Raw genomic sequence first — 16613 nt, 5'->3', positions numbered from 1 at the left:
ATCCCAGATGATGTCTTACAGCTCCTCTTTGAGCTTTATTCTTGCATTTTGCACTTCCCCACATTCGTTCTACTGTCTGGGTGTGCACTCCCGTCGTTGGATCCACAAAGAATTTTCTGAATATATTATATTTCCTTACTTATGGTTAACGGTTTCGTGTGTGTAGCCGTTTTCAACCAATTGATCAGTTGAATACCCTAAATGTTAATCAAATAATGCTAACCTTTCCAGCAGTCACTATAAATAATGCTTCCCACCTCGACATATCGAATTACTAGACTGAGCAGTGTTTCTCTGCTCCTATCCGCGACTGGTTGCAGAAAACACTGTTTGGTGGCTCGACAAATACCACCGAAGACCCACTGTTTTGGTAAAACTCTTCCAGAATTTGATGTTGCATAAGTCCACAACAGAATTTTCCATGTGACCTATAGTGCCAGTTTATATCAATATTAGGTACATGCTCGCCATAATATTAAAAAACACTTCGACAAAAGTACCAATATAATTAAATGTCAAACCAACAGTATAAAAGATAAATAAACTTTTAAACATTTTTGATGACTTTGATTCGCCCCCTCCTCCCAGAAGTCAGTTTCCAACATGGATTCAAAGAGGGGCGATCAACTGTCACACACCTAAATGCTTTAATGAAGTTTATATCAGACGGTCTAAACCAGCGGTTCTCAAATGCGGCCCCCGGGGCCGCATGTGGCCCCCAGGATTTTTTTTGCGGCCCCTCTAGAGTAACTAACTTTTTTAATTTTTTAATAATGTTTAAATTTAATTATTCATTCTTAAGGTTAAACATATCCATAATTGGTGATTTCATTAATTTGAAGCACGTTTTGGGGTACATTTATATAAATTTAATTTTTAGAATTTTAAAGAATTCCTTCCTTTAATGAAAATATTCTCAACTCCATTCAGCGTGGAAATTAAGGATGCGCCTGCAAAGTTTCAACTAGAACTCATTAATTTACAACATGATATAAAACTGGCGGCATTGTTCAAAATGCGTCCATTATTAATTTTTACGAATTAATTCCTCAAGACAAATTCAAAAATATAACACACAATGCATATATGAATCTACATATTTATGCGAATCAATATTTAGTAAAATGGAAAATATAAAAATATATAAAATATTTTTTGTGCGGCCCGCGAAGCTAATCTTAATTATCGATTTGGCCCTTGAGCTAAAAAGGTTGAGAACCCCTGGTCTAAACAAGAAACTTAAACAGGAAAAATCCATTGTCTGCGCGATCGACATAAAGAAGGCTTTCGATTCGGTGCCAAGGAAAATATTCACACAAAAGATCTATTCCTCAAATATTGATACGAATCTAAAACTATGGCTTGGGAATTTCCTGAGCGGCCGTCGGGGAAGGGCTTGCTGTGGAAACAGATCTTCCATATCGAGACTATTACCAAATGGGGTCCCTCAGGGTTCTCCACTATCTCCACTTTTATTCAATCTCATGATGAACGACATACCACAGCCAGAGGGGGACAACGATCTGTTATTACTATATGCAGATGATATTATCGTCGCATCAAGGGATGTGAGCATAATAAAAGCAACGGATAGAAATCGCTCGATATATAAATTGCTAATTATTTTTTTTGTATTTAAATTATTATAAAAAAAATATTTATCAATATTAAAGTAAGTATTTTTCACGTGTCTTGTTATGAGGTGTAACAAAAAGTCCAAATCATATAAATTTAATGCCAATTTGGAAAAAGACTATATTTTTACAATGCACATGGAAAAATGCACATGTATGCTATGCAATAAAATCATTTCATTACCAAAAAGGGGAAATCTTTGTCGGCATTTTAATTCTTTACATCCCGAGTTCAACAAACACTTTCCTTTAAATTCCTTATTACGGGAAGAGAAAGTTGAACAATTAAAAAAATCTTTTTTTTCACAACATACAATTTTGAAAAAGTTTATTAATTCGTCCAGATCTGCAACAATTGCATCATTGCGAGTGACTCGTCTCCTCGTAAAACACAAAAAACCTTTCACTGATGGGGAAATTTTAAAATCTTGTTTTTTGGAAGCTGCCGATTCACTATTTGATGGTATGAAAAATAAACAGGAAATTTCAAATTGCATCAAAGAGCTTCAGCTCTCAAAACAGTCAATTGTCAGAAGGGCTGAAAGCATTTCTGAAAATGTTCTTTCGCAGTTAAAAAAGGATCTTTACGCATGTTCGTGTTTTTCTCTACAGTTTGACGAATCAAACGATGCTATTGATATCGCCCAACTATGTGTATTTTCCCGTTTAATCTTCCATGATCTAACTGTCAAGGAAGAGTTATTTGCTATTATACCTATGAAAGAAAGAACAACTGGTGAAAATATTTATAATTCTTTCAAAACGTTTTTGTTATCATTCGAATTATTACCGTTAATGAAGAAACTTGTATCCATAACAACAGATGGAGCCCCTGCAATGATTGGGAATCAAAATGGATTTATTGCATTTTGTCGGAAAGATGAACATTTTCCGAAATTTTTATCATATCATTGCATCATTCACCAACATGCATTATGTGGGAAAATGTTAAATTTCAACTATGTTATGGAGACAACAGTTAAAATTATTAATTCCATCCGAGCCAAGCCCCTACAAAGAAGATTATTTCGACTTTTTCTAGAACAAGTCGATGCAATCTATGGCGATCTACCTTTACATTGTGACATAAGATGGTTAAGCAAGGGATTAATTCTCAGTCGTTTCAGAGAATTATTATCATACATTAAAGAATTTTCTAAAGAAAACAACAAGAATTGGCATTTTCTTGAAAATCCTGATTGGCTAATAAACTTGGCATTTTTAACCGATATTACCAGCAAACTGAATGAACTCAATTTAGAATTACAGGGAAAGAATAGATATATTATCGATATGATCAGTTCAATAAATGCTTTCATAATGAAGTTGGAATTATGGATATCTCAAATCAGAAAAGAAAATTTTACCCATTTTCCTAACATTGAAGATGAATTCACAAAACAACTTGTGAATAAAAATCATTATGTCAATGAATTTGCTATGGTACTAGAAAAAATAATGAACGAGTTTAATAACAGATTTAGCGATTTCAAGAAAATTACTATATTATGCAGTTTCTTTGTTTCTCCGTCCATGGATGTAGACATCGAAAATATTTCAGAAGAATTTAGCAAGATGTTTGACGTTGATCGAAGAAAAAGTCAAATAGAAATTATAAATCTAAAAAATGACATCACTTTAAAATTACATTCAAATGTCAACATGTGGAAATTTATGTCTCAGGAAAAATATCCAATTTTGATTGATTCGTATCAACGAATTCTTTCATGCTTTGGAAGCACATATTTATCCGAAACATTATTTTCAAGTATGAAAATGATAAAATCTCAACACAGGACACGTTTAACGGATGACCATCTTGGGGATTGCATGAGAATAGCAAAAGCTTATACGAGCCAGAATTTGAAATAATCGCAAGTGAATTACAATGCCAAAAATCGCATTAATTTTTAATTGTAAAATAAAATTTTTGATATTAAAATATATAAGTCGATCTCCAAAAAATCGCAAAATGAAAAGTAGCTCGCCGGTGAAAAAGGTTGGCCACCCCTGGAATACAGGATAACCTCAACAATCTGAGTTCATGGCTATATAAAAACGAACTGGAGGCAAGTCCGGAAAAATCTATTTTGACTCTTTTTACGAAAAACAGAAGGCTTGGGAAAGTCTCAATTGAAGCGAAGTTAGACGGGGAAATTATACCGCAGAGCAAAACCCAGAAGATTCTTGGAGTAACATTCGACACCTTTCTAACCTTTTCAACCCACGTTGAAAATGTAGTTATGGCGGGTGCAAGAAAGGTTAACTTCCTGAATGCCTTCCTGAAGAACGCAAAAGAATGCAAAGGCCTATATGGCCTAAACAACATGTATAATCAATACTTTGAACCAGGGTTGTTAAAAATCATGATTTTTTTGATTTAATCACGATTTTTTTGATTTAAATCAGATTTTTTTGAATTAAATGATCTTTATTTCAAAACGACCCTTTCCACCTGGCTTATCAGAGAACCTCTCTCTTTGTACATAAACACTGAAAAACGGCCACGCAGAACGATCTATCGTAGTTCCTTATGTCCACCGGGATCACTTAACTAGTTTGCATTACGCTTTCTTTCTTTGTGGTCTTCGGGTTAATAAATAAAAAAATATTTCAAAGCGAACTAAAATAAAAAACAAAAACAATGGAAATCGTTTTTATTTATTTAAAAGCTTGTAAATGGAAACAAGTTTGGCTGCTTTTTCGATCCCCAGCCTATTGCGTACATTTGAATGTAGAAATCCGAATGTTGAAAAGATTCTTTCTATTCCACCTGTCGAAGCAACTGCTCCAAGAATTTTTTTGCATAGTGAAATTACTTGTGAAGGTAACTGGTATGAATTCGACTCCCACCAAGCTATAGGTGATACTTTACTCAATAAATCGGAGCAAACATGTATTGTTTAAATGGATCAGCTTTTGCTCTGAAATTAATCAGAGTCGGAAGTGCATATTCATAATTTTGAGCACAATAACTCAATGCAATGTCAATCTCAACATTTGAAAGAGATTTCCCACTACATGTCGGGTCGATCAAATTCGCAAGTAAGTGGAAAGGTGTTAATGCTTGTTTTGCTCGAATTCTCACTTTTCCTAAAATATTCGTACATCCATTGTCAATATATGTCTGTTCAAGTTCTTTCCAAATTTCTACAGCATGACTAATCGTGGTAGAATCATTCTGAATTTTATCTAAAGCGACAGCAATTGGTTTAATAAGCATCAGATATTCTTCAACGCGTCGTTTTAGGGAAATATTTTGGACCTTGGAAAAAATCTCTGTATCAATATCCGTTCTGTGTTCCTCACAAGTTCTCAAAATAATAGACCAATTATCCAGATAAGATTGAAAACAGTCTGATAAAGTGTTCCACCGTACATCAATCGGAAGAACGAGTTTTTTTCCTCCATTAGATTTGTACCATGCAGCTGGAAGATGGACGTTTCGGAAATATTTATTGATTGTTACAATAGTTCCTTTAACGTCCGCTACCTCGACATCCTTCACAAGAAGGTTGAGATAATGTGCCGAGCAACCATAAGTAATTATTTCATTGCCATCTTCCATCATTATCCGTCTCATTTTAGTCATGTTGGCAGCATTATCCGTTACAAGACTGCCGATTTTACATCCAAACCGTTGTTCAGCCAATTGTGCGGAGGCTAAAGCAACAGATTGAAGATATTCCGCAGTGTGGCTATATCCAGAAGTGTCCACAGTGTCAATGAGATAATTTTCCCCATCTGATGTCACAACCGAGACACAAATAACGGGTTCATTATGAATGTTGCTCCACCCGTCCAACATCATAGACACTGTTTTGTCCTGGAGTCTTTGTCGACAGTCTTCATGTATTTGGTCGTACACATGATCAAGTAATGTACCACCAATTTGATGACGAGAGGGTAAACGATACCCAGGAAGAAGCATTTGGACGAATTTGACAAATTCGGGATGTTCTACAGCAGCAAACGGAGTGTTTGTAGAAAATATGTATCTAGCGAGTTGCAGATCCATCAAATCTTTCTTAGATGAAGTCGTCGTAGTTACGAAATTGATTAATGAATGGTCCTTCATCCTTGGAGGAAATTCGCTTTCAGGTCTCGGCATATTTTCAGGGATATCAATATTACTTCGACATAATAAATGATGCTGCCTCATCCGAGATACAAGACCTTGTATGTCCTTCCCACAATTACGACATCTGGCACGGCTTCCGGTCTTTCCAGGAATAATACGAGGAAATTCGCTTGGAGGAAATTCGCTTTCAGGTCTCGGCATATTTTCAGGGATATCAATATTACTTCGACATAATAAATGATGCTGCCTCATCCGAGATACAAGACCTTGTATGTCCTTCCCACAATTACGACATCTGGCACGGCTTCCGGTCTTTCCAGGAATAATACGTTTATCAAAATAAGCCCACAAAGAATCACGCTTTCTTCCAGACATTTAAAAAAATTTAAATGATTTTTTTGATTTTTTTGATTTTTTTTAATGATTTAAATCATTGATTTTTATTGTTGATTAAAATCAAATGATTTAAATCTAACAACCCTGCTTTGAACCTACGATCGGCTATGCGTGCGGAATCTGGGGAACAAACTTAAGTGCAAACAATCGATCAAAAATCGACAAAATTCGGGTGAAAGCGGCAACCTGCTGAATACTTTCTCCGATAAAGAGATTATCCCAAAAGTCTGGAACAACAGAGAGGTTCGTCCTGAAAATCCCCGTCCGTACCGAAAATGCGTCGGGACAACGGCGGAACATCGGGAGAGGCTGCGCGAACTGCTGAGGGAGGCTGGGATCACCTGAATTCTTCTTTCTTTTGGCTATGACGGTGGTTTTCTGGTTCAATAAATTAAAATTAAATTAAATTAAACATTTTTAAAGATTAGAAAATGAAAATTTTGTTCATCATTTTAAACATATTTTACATTGGATGTAACTACATAAATTCTCCTCAAATTTCAAGAGTTCCTACCTTTAATTCTTACTGACTACTTAAATAATGGACAAGGAGAATTGGCTAGGGAATTGAGCAGAGTTGAACCTATAATAGGAAATGCTGAACTCTACGCTGGTTTTTTCAGAGTAAGCAATGAATGTGAAAGAAATACATATTTCTGGTATTTTCCAGCCGAGGTTTAATTATTTTTATGATCACAAAAGAACGGAAACATATCAGCACCTATTCTAGTTTGGTTGCAGGGTGGACCCGGAACTTCTTCGATTTATGCTGCTTTTGTTGAAAATGGTCCATACTTTTTTAATTCAGACAACGAATGTTATTTATTTTTAATTAATTATGCAGTAAAATTAAGAGAGATTTTGTGGACAAAAGAGTTTAGCGTTATTTACATCGACAATCCTGTATATTTTAATTAGTTACTTCTAGGTCGGATCTGGATTTAGTTTTTCAGATACAGAGTGCTATCTTACAAACGAAGAACAAGTTGGTTATTATTTATCAATGTAATCTTATCAAACTGACACGAGTTAGTTTCATGCAACAATTTTATCTGCTTTTTCCAGAATTGAGGATTAACCCCCTTTACATTACTGGAGAATCTTATGCCGGAAAATATATTCCTGCAATGGTTTCTGCAATAGATCAATATAGCCGGAACAATCCAACGCCAATTAATTTAGTTGGAATGGCAATTGGAGATGGTCTTTGTGATCCGTATAATGTATGTTAATTGAGCTATAAAAAAGATGTTTGACTATGGAACGTATCTATATAATATTGGACTTATTTTTGATAATCAAATTGGAAAATTTGACGATTTAAATTTTTTGGCACGTCAGAACATTGAAGCTGAAAATTTTTATCGAAGCAGTGAGGTTTCTTTTATTAAATAAACGAAGTATTTTGATGAAATACTTGACCTATTTTATGAACTAACTGGTCTTACTGACTATTATAATTATATACTCGACGTGGTTTTAGTTAAATAATTTAAAGTTTAGGAAGTTCCCTATCAAAATTATATTGATTTTATAGGCAACAATTCTCGTCGATTTAACGCAGGAAATTTAACATTTTGTGATTACTGTGTTCTTGCCGAGCGGAAACTATATGAAGATATCCCCAAATCAATGGCCTCCACAATACAAAACATCCTCAATGCAGGCTATAAAGTGATTTAATAAAAACAGATAATAACTTTGAGTTTCCTAAAGAAGGAATTTCTCACAATCAGGAATTAGACGAAACTCAAATAAAAGTGACGAAGTTGTGCAACAAAGCAAAACTTCTTGTAAAAAAGAGCCAAGAGAATCCCTTACAAATCTGTTCAAATGTTGTTTCTCAATGTGATACAGCATCCAAAATTATTCTCCCTTCTGCAGATTCTTTCAAGCGAACAATAAGGAATCAACGCTTGTCTCTACCTATTCCAAAAAATATTCTAGATCTCGAAGATATTCCATTATTTTTAACTTTAACTCTTGGTCCAGATTCAGAAAACTTTTTAATTTATGATAATCATAGAAGAAACGATAGAATTTTAATATTTAGTACCAATAGTAATTTAGCGTTATTGGCAAATTCTAAAACATGGTATATGGATGGAAATTTCTCTATGGCACCATGCATATTCAAGCAAATATATTTTATCTGAATTGAGTTCAATTAAGTTCGATAACCAAGCGAAAACGTTAAAGCATGCAGTGCGTCCAAATAATCTCTGGTAATCTGTTTTTTACAAAAACTTAAAGACCAGATTTGTGTACTGACATTGACTATGCTCAGTCTCTACTAAGTCCAACAGAATTAATCCATTTTAATTTGTTCTCTTCAAAAAATATCAGTTAATAATAAAAAATTTCATTCTCAAGATTACAAGTATCCATATTTTACTGCAATAAACTACAACTATAAAAATAAACAATAAAATACCAAAAAATAAAAATAGTATGTAGATAAAAATAAATTTAATTCAAAAAACCCATATTAACGAAGATTATTTAGTTGATTAAATAAAAACAAATTCGCTTGCAAAATAAACTTTATCCAAGATATTTTACCAGCAGTCAATTCAATTAATCTTCAAGCAAATAAAAAATCAAAAATAAAACATTAATGACAAAAAATAATCAAATAAAAATAAAAAACAGGAACGTACAACACAATAACAGAATGTGACATGCTTAATTCGATAAGTAAAAAACATTTAGAAAATAAAATAAATAACATTTAATATTGTCAGTCTATTTAACTTTAGCAAACAATGTGAATTCAACAGGTTAACATTATTGAAGACGTCCAGTGTACTCATATACTATTTCTTTTTAGACGACAAGGACAGTCAAAATTAATGACTTTAATTAACTATGCGAATTTGAGATCTAAAATAGAAATAAAAAAAATTCTAATCACATCGAGCATTATACAGTCCGACCCCGAATTGGGGCAGACCCCAGGGGTGGGGCACTCTCGGATTTTAGGGCACCCCCGCATTTTGGGGCACTTTTTTCTGGCCAACATTTTGGCAGAGTAAAATGGAAAATCGATAAAAAATATGAAAATTTTGGGGCACTATAAAATTGTGGGGAATGAAATTATAAGTAAATAAAATTATATTTTATTAATAAATACATAATTTAAATTTACACGTTTATTTACATTTTTTTGTTGTCAATGGTTATAAGCTATGAAACAAAATTAAAGATTGCTAAATTGATATTGAAGAAAAAATTATCTGAAAGACAGATAATTTAAAAATATAAAACTAGCAAAGGCATGATTTCACGAATAAAAAAAAACAATTGTGCCTTTTCTTGAACAAGGAACTGTAAACACGGATGAAGATCCTATGTCTTATTGTGAGAAATCGAAATTTGATGATCAAGTTTTTGAAATATTTCAGAAACTACGGGAAGATAAAGTTTCAATATCAGGTCCTTTCATAAAGAAAATCGCCTTATATACGGCTTCAAAAATTGGATTTAATTCTTTCAAAGCTTCAAACGGCTGGCTTGACAGATTCAAAAAGCGTCATGAACTGAGATTCAAATCAATTTGTGGAGAGAAAAATTCATCTGACTTAACTTACATCAATGAGTTTTTTTAAATCCTTGACGAGAAAATTGCGGAATATGGAAGAGAAAATGTCTTTAATTGTGATGAAACAGCGCTTTATATAAAAAGGACACCGAGAAAGTCGTTTGTCGGAATAAATGACGATACTTTTGGCTTTAAACAGGGAAAAGAAAGAGTCACCGTACTTCTTTGTTGCAATTCTATGGGAGAAAAACTTGAGCCATTGATTGTTGGAAAATTTAAAAACCCTCGATGTCTCAAAAATTTCAATGTGAAAGATTTTGGAATTTCATACTCATTATCTAAAAATGCATATTACTCAAATTATCTGATTCAGTTTTTGTGCTTTGAGGATGATGGTGATGAATTCAAACGGTCGATAAACAAAATAAACCTTCGTCAGGTAATCCTGCTAATTTCTAAAAGCTGGGAAAAACTTGATATTTAATTGTTGGAATCAAGTTGAAAAGATTCGTGATTCCGTAATAATTAAAGATAGCATTACAGAAGAATTAATCAACAATGCCGTAAACGAAACATTGGATGGGGAAAATGACGAATTCGTCGATAATATTTATAACGAAGGTTTAAAAAACGATAACATGGAAACAAGTCTAAGAGAAACGCAAGATTCTCTTGATCAGTTAAAAAAGAAAATTTTTCACAAATCTCCTGAAATGCTTAAAGAATTTTACGATTTTCGACTTAATTTTATGAAAAATGTAAGAAGTAAAAGGAAAACTGGGGATAAATTAACTGATTATTTTTCTAAAATTGATTTTTGATGTTTAAAAATCTCTGTTTTTATTAAACCCCTGTTTTTGGGGCACCCCCGCTTTTTGGGGCACTTGGTGCCCCAATTCGGGGTCGGACTGTATAGTAATTTGTATAATATTTGTGTAACATGCCGTAACAAATCTCTAACTCTACGAGCTATCGGAATACCCAGCTGCTGTTCACGAATGGAGATCGCTCGGATTTGACCTCTCCGAGATTCCTTCCATACAGTTGGGATGTCATCAGGTATTCTCATTTAGTGGACCGACAGATGCAGTTGGTGTTGTTGAACTGCGCCTGTCACCCTCATTCTGAGGATTAGTTAAGTGCTCTCCAACTGGCGTCTAATGGTCTGCTCTTGGAGGACGAAGCCATCTGTATCGGTGTGTGTTTGCGACTGGAATTGGACATATCTTAGGAATTATTTAACCTAAAATAACATAATTTGATAAAAATATGTGTGCTGAGGGCCATAATTCCGTACAAGCAATCTTGAATATGTCTAATTTTCGAAATCCCTTTCGTGTCTATAAATTAATTTAGAGGTGAATACATTTTATGATTGTTTTCTTGTTCTCCGGGAGTCAGCTAAATATACGAATCTTTTTCAACGTTTTCCCTCTATTGCTCGCCATTTTTGGGACCAAGTCAAAATTACTTGATCAGCACGGCCACCCAATGTGTCATTATCAAGATACCAAAGATTGAAAGGAGAGACAGCAAGTCGAGCTGCCTCATCGATTGTTATCGCGAAGAGAAGTGGCCCAAGCGGGTCACCCTGTTGCACGCCAGTCTGCGAACGGATGATCTCATTCCCATATACAAGACTGCTCTCCTAACCGTACGCAAGCGAGACAAGATGAATTATTTCCGGTGCTCTTCGAGAGCATGTTTCCAAAATGGCATCGCGGCCTATGTTGTTGAAAGCGTTGGTGATATCCAGCTTCACCACGATGAAATCAGTAGTAAAACGTTGGCCCATGTAGAAAAAACCCCTGGTGGCATGGACAGCTCCTTCACAGCCGCCACGTACACCAACACCGACTTGCGTGGGCGAAAGCTCGGCCCCGATTCTCATTGCAACGTGAAGCTTTAGCATTTTTGAGTCAAAAAAGTGGTAAGAAATTTGCCTTTTCCTCTCAAAGTTTCGTCGAAAAAAAATCTTTGCGATTTGGAAAGCACGCTCTTCTCAAGATTCGGTAATAAAAAGGCCTAGTCCTACTCGTGTCAGGAAAAGACAAGAGCTAGCTCTCAAGCTAATAGAAGGCGTAGCATACAAATAATTCACAAAAAGCTTGCAGCTCTCGATGTTCACTCTTTAGTCGATAAGTTCTTTTTCCATCAATAAAAACAGGTCGCATTGCTCCATCAAATTAACTTCATACATTTCCTATCAATAAACTCGGTTATCTCACATAATGACTATTCCTTTTCTGCCTATCAGCAAGCTTACGCCTATCCCAATCCAATCGCTGTTCGGCTGTGATCACGCCTGGCATAGGGACCTAGTTTGGAGAAGGATTCAATATCGAGTCTAGAAGAGACTCCTCTCTGCCAACTTCACCCACTCACTCCCACTTTGGAGGAGGAATATTCTTGGACTGCTTCTTGGCTACATTTCCCGGCTTGTGTTAAATGATTCAACGCAGAAACAACGAAAGACCCAAATGAATTTAGCAAGGGGACATCAAGTCAATTTTCAATGCCAAATCAGGTGTCTCATCGCACATTTCAGTAAACAGTAACTTGATCGACATGAAGAATATTCACATTCCTTTTGTCCTCACTAAAAAAGTGTCAAACTTATCTGATACTCATGTCGTCGGTAAAGGCATGGTTCTTTACAAAATTGACAATCCAGAGAGAGTTCCAAGTTTATAGAAACCTCAGGAATCGTCGGCTAGGCCGTGATTCAATTTCTCACTGATATTGGTAGGAGAAGCTTCTCGAAAATGTAAATAAAATTTATATTTATTAAAATTAAAATCATTACACAAATGGTTAACCTATTTTTAAAGATAAGCCTATTAAATATTAACACGTTGATACATGTAGTTGACTTAGTTTGTTGGTATTTTATGTGTACTTTTCTACATTCTTATTTAATTTGATTTGTAAGGAATAAATCTTTATGAACTTTCATTTCCTGATTACAGAATTTGAAATTTTATCATTTTCATCATTTTTTTGATTTTATTCCTTAAAAGTCAATCTTTTATTATTTTGACATTTTTATAATGATTTTTTTATATCTATTTGAATTTTTTTACTCTATTTTTATTCTGATTTATCTATTAACAAGAAATTTATTAAAAATAACGAGGAATCAAAAAAGAATCAAATAAAACTAAAATCAATCAATAGCAGACATCCAGAAAAATTAAGTCTTTGATCTGTCTTTTTTTGGCGTCTCTACTTTCTGGCTATAACGTGATCCACGAAAATCACTAAAAATGCTTGTTGTCGAAGAAGCACACAACCTTGATTGATTTGTCTCTCATATTTTTTAATGTACTTCAGATGTAAATAACACTGGGTGTATTTTATATCGATGATACATTAATTCGTGTATTAGCTTCACATCTCCCGAAAATCCCGCAGAATTGTTTGAAAAATCTTTTGTTTTCAATTAGTTTAGTCGGGTTACCCCCACTAAACTAATCCCAGATGAAGATATTGTGTAAACTAAGATATTATTTATTAAAATATACTTTGGGAAAATCCTCCCATGAATCGGTCCTTTTGCGCAGCATAATTTATTGCATCGTGGGCTACTTTAATCGCCTCACTTTGCGTTATAAATCCTCTGGGGTAACTGCCAATAATTATACAAAAATACTGTCTGAATATCCTCTCCAATGCGAAGATTTGTCCAGATCCCATTGTCGTCGGGAAATTTAATTTGTCTACAAATGTAAAGGAATCAATCCTACGTGTGTAGATTCTACCGTTATAAATGCATACAAGAACCACGCCCTAAAAATATAAAAAAAATAAAATATACCGACAATAGAATTGGAAGTTTGCAAAAATTCCTTTAATGAACATTGCTAAATTCCATGATTCGACATGATGGGCGAATCTAAATAACAAATTAATCAGAAAAATATTTAGAACGACATGCATCCAACAATATTTCACAAACATACATGTTCCCCGAGAACCCTACAATCGAGTTGATCGTAATTCGAAATATTTTCTTTTTACTGTTGTTATCTAATTTGTTAGTTCAACAATTTATTACAGGTTTCGTTCGGAGTATTCGGATTTTGGGTTGTTCTGCTATCTGCAGCAAGAACAACCCCTCCAAAATAGGATAGGGCCACCACAGTTGTCCTACTTATCTCATTCTAAGACGAAATTAGAAAATTCAAAGCTACCATTCGAAACATTTTTATCAATTTAACACGTTGGTATATTCATAAATATCACTTGTGTTCATCCTTGTGTTGAGCTCAAATTTGTGTTCATCCATACCTTTCCAAGTTCAATATGGGAATTTCCAAGTTCAAAGTGTGATTTTCCAAATTCAATATGGGATTTCCAAGTTCAAAGTGGTTTTCCAAATTCAATATTGGATTTCCAAGTTAATTTTAAAAATATTGAAAAAAAATCATGACTCATTTATATCAAACGAAAAAATTAAAATGTTACGTCTTTGTAATTTAATAAAGAAGGCAATAGTCCTTGGATTCTGGCTATTAACTTAGCACAAATCTTTGGAGTAACTTCGTCCGTAGATTGTTTAATTAAATCCTCCAATCTCTGTTTCCGAAATTCTTTTTTTGACAAGTCAAGTTCATTTCCATCTAAGATATTCCCAAGATTTTCAGCCATTTTTTAAAAGTTTTCATTTTAGACCATATTTGTTCGATTGGATTTAACATTGGACTGTAAGGTTCCAGTAGAAGTATTTTGTTTTTTTTGTGAATTTATTTTCTTTAAGTATTTTTTCAATGTCTGTAGACATGGAGCATTGTCAATTATTAAAACTACTGGACTTAGATAAACTTCATATGCTTTTTTAAAGCATGCTTTAATCCAATCATACGCAGTTTGTTTATTAAAGGATCCTCTTCGTATTTCAAAGTGTATTACCCCTTTTGTACCGATGCAACCGATAACATGAATGTTAGCTCTTTAGATGAAGCTGCACGTGTATTACATCGCTGCCCTTTTTTCGACCTCTCTTGTTTTCTTGATATGTGTAATTTTTTTTTTACACAAAGTGTAAAAACAGGTAAAATGGGGAATAAGTTATACACGAATTAATAAAGAGCCTGGAGGTCAGCTCAAAGTCGCCGCACTGCGTATCGAGTGGCTGTTTCCGCGAAGCACTGCGACCGAGATTCGCTGGAAGAGCCAGCTCGTCTCCCTCCGGTCGTTGGTCTTCTTGGCGATTCTCCTGGCAATGTCGGCAAGAAGGCGAGTCGCAGACCTGCCGACAATTCCAGATGTTTCGAAGGCGAGGGGGACAAACTCGTAAGAGTCCGAAATATTTCCATACTTCGACCTCTTAGCCTCCTCAGCCTGAGCACTGGCGGAACCCGGGTTAGTGATGGACTTGAGTAACACCGACGCGGAGAACGAGTCAACACAAGTTGCGTCCCAAATCAGGGACTTGCCTTCCTTGAAAAGGAAGGTAGTCATCCCGTCAGGACGCTTTCCATCACTCCGGCAGAGACCGACTGGCTCTAGAGTGGAGGGGAAACCTGCCGACTCTAGAGCTCTTTTCACGACGTCATTGAGGTGAGTGTGGCGAGGAATTCTGCCAGCACTCTTCTTGCACGAGAGGGCGTGCAAACCGTTCGGAAAGATCGTGGACCCGCACCGGCATGGGTGGGGCTGACAGATGTCCTGGCCCAAGCGTAAGCATTATCTTTAGTGAATATTTGTCTATACTTATTGATATAAAAAACGAATTACTTTTTATTTTAAGTAGGCGAGTTGTCGCATAACCGCACCTCAAATGTCCAGCATTTTTTAATCACGATTAAAAAAGGCTGTTTTTTGATTCTTAAGGCTGGTAAAGACATATTTATTCAATCACAACAATCCTCATAACGATGTTCATGTAGTAGGAAATGAAACCCTGACGGAATTTCGTGCACTATTATTACAAAATGCGCTAATGTATGAAGGGTGTACAAACGGCCAATTTTGTCAAAATTAATCTAAAAATGTCAAAAATGAATATCGCATTGTCAATAATACTTATTGCATTGTCAAAGTTAATGCAGAGTGTCAAAATTGATATAAAAATTATCAAAATTAAACTGAAGATGGTATAGAAGTGACACGAAAAATAAAAAAAATATTTCATTATTTAAGTTAGTTTAAAAAAATAATTAGTAATTTACTAAAAGTTAACAAAGCCATCCATCAGAAGTGGACCCCGTCAACATAATTGACGTTGCGTTGCCTCTTACGATAGCAACGGAGATCAATTGGAGAAGCCACCGGGTCTCACGTGTGTCGTGGCTTTTTAATGTGGCTAAGCGTCCAAGCTTCTTTAGGAAGCGAAGCGATTTCCTACTTATCCCTCCAGTTGTCTCGACCACAATCGGACAGAACACGAATCGATCTCGCAGCGCTTCATATTTTCTCTCCTTCGCCCTCATCGTTTTTTCCGCGGCGTGCAGTCTGTTCACTGCGCTCCCGGCAATCCCAAACTAGAGGCTTCCCCTCTTCAAATGGGAAAATTGTGATCCCATCAGGACGTTTTCCATCTCCTCTGTCAAGACCAACCGGTTCAAGTACGGCGGGGTATCCTGCACACTCCAGGGCTCGCTTAACAATTTCGTTGATCGCCTTGTGTCTTGGGAATCGTCCTGCACTTCTTCGACAAAAGAGAGCATGGTGTCCATAACAATCGACGGTGGCCCCACACCGGCATTTGTGAGTCCGGCAAATCTCCAGTCCAAGTCTGGTGCTGATGCGTCTATCAACGGGGAGTGTGTTGATCCAAGCTCCACTCGATTCGCATCTTTCAGTCACTAGACAGGCACGTCTGTGTTGGTTTGATTGGTTTTGAAGCCTCTCATATTTATCCTCGCAGATGGTCCTGTAACGGTCTTTCTGCTCCATGTCTGTGATTTCAGATGATTCGGTTTGGATTTGGAGAATTATCCTGATCAGCAGTCGGCTG

The 16613-nt window shown here is 35.4% G+C and overlaps 1 protein-coding gene across 1 annotated transcript; it reads left to right on the top strand.

Moving 5' to 3' along the window:
• Positions 1-1357: 1357 nt before the first annotated feature.
• Positions 1358-3506, top strand: LOC115231367 (general transcription factor II-I repeat domain-containing protein 2A-like). Its single transcript, XM_029801412.1, has 2 exons — positions 1358-1452; positions 1979-3506. The coding sequence occupies exons 1-2, from the start codon at positions 1358-1360 to the stop codon at positions 3504-3506; spliced, it is 1623 nt and encodes a 540-aa protein (XP_029657272.1).
• The last annotated feature ends 13107 nt before the right edge of the window (positions 3507-16613 follow it).

Source organism: Octopus sinensis, unplaced genomic scaffold (assembly GCF_006345805.1).
Source record: "Octopus sinensis unplaced genomic scaffold, ASM634580v1 Contig18331, whole genome shotgun sequence".
Classification (NCBI taxonomy): Eukaryota; Metazoa; Mollusca; class Cephalopoda; order Octopoda; family Octopodidae; genus Octopus; species Octopus sinensis.
The sequence above is the reverse complement of the archived record's forward strand: the minus strand, read 5'-3'. Positions and strand labels throughout refer to the sequence as shown.

Bases quoted from the DNA above. Each gene is read 5' to 3' on its own strand.
- LOC115231367 (XM_029801412.1), top strand. From the start codon at position 1,358: ATGGCTTGGGAATTTCCTGAGCGGCCGTCGGGGAAGGGCTTGCTGTGG. The intron at 1,453-1,978 runs GTTCTCCACTAT...TAATTCGTCCAG, and splicing joins ACCAAATGGGGTCCCTCAGG to ATCTGCAACAATTGCATCAT.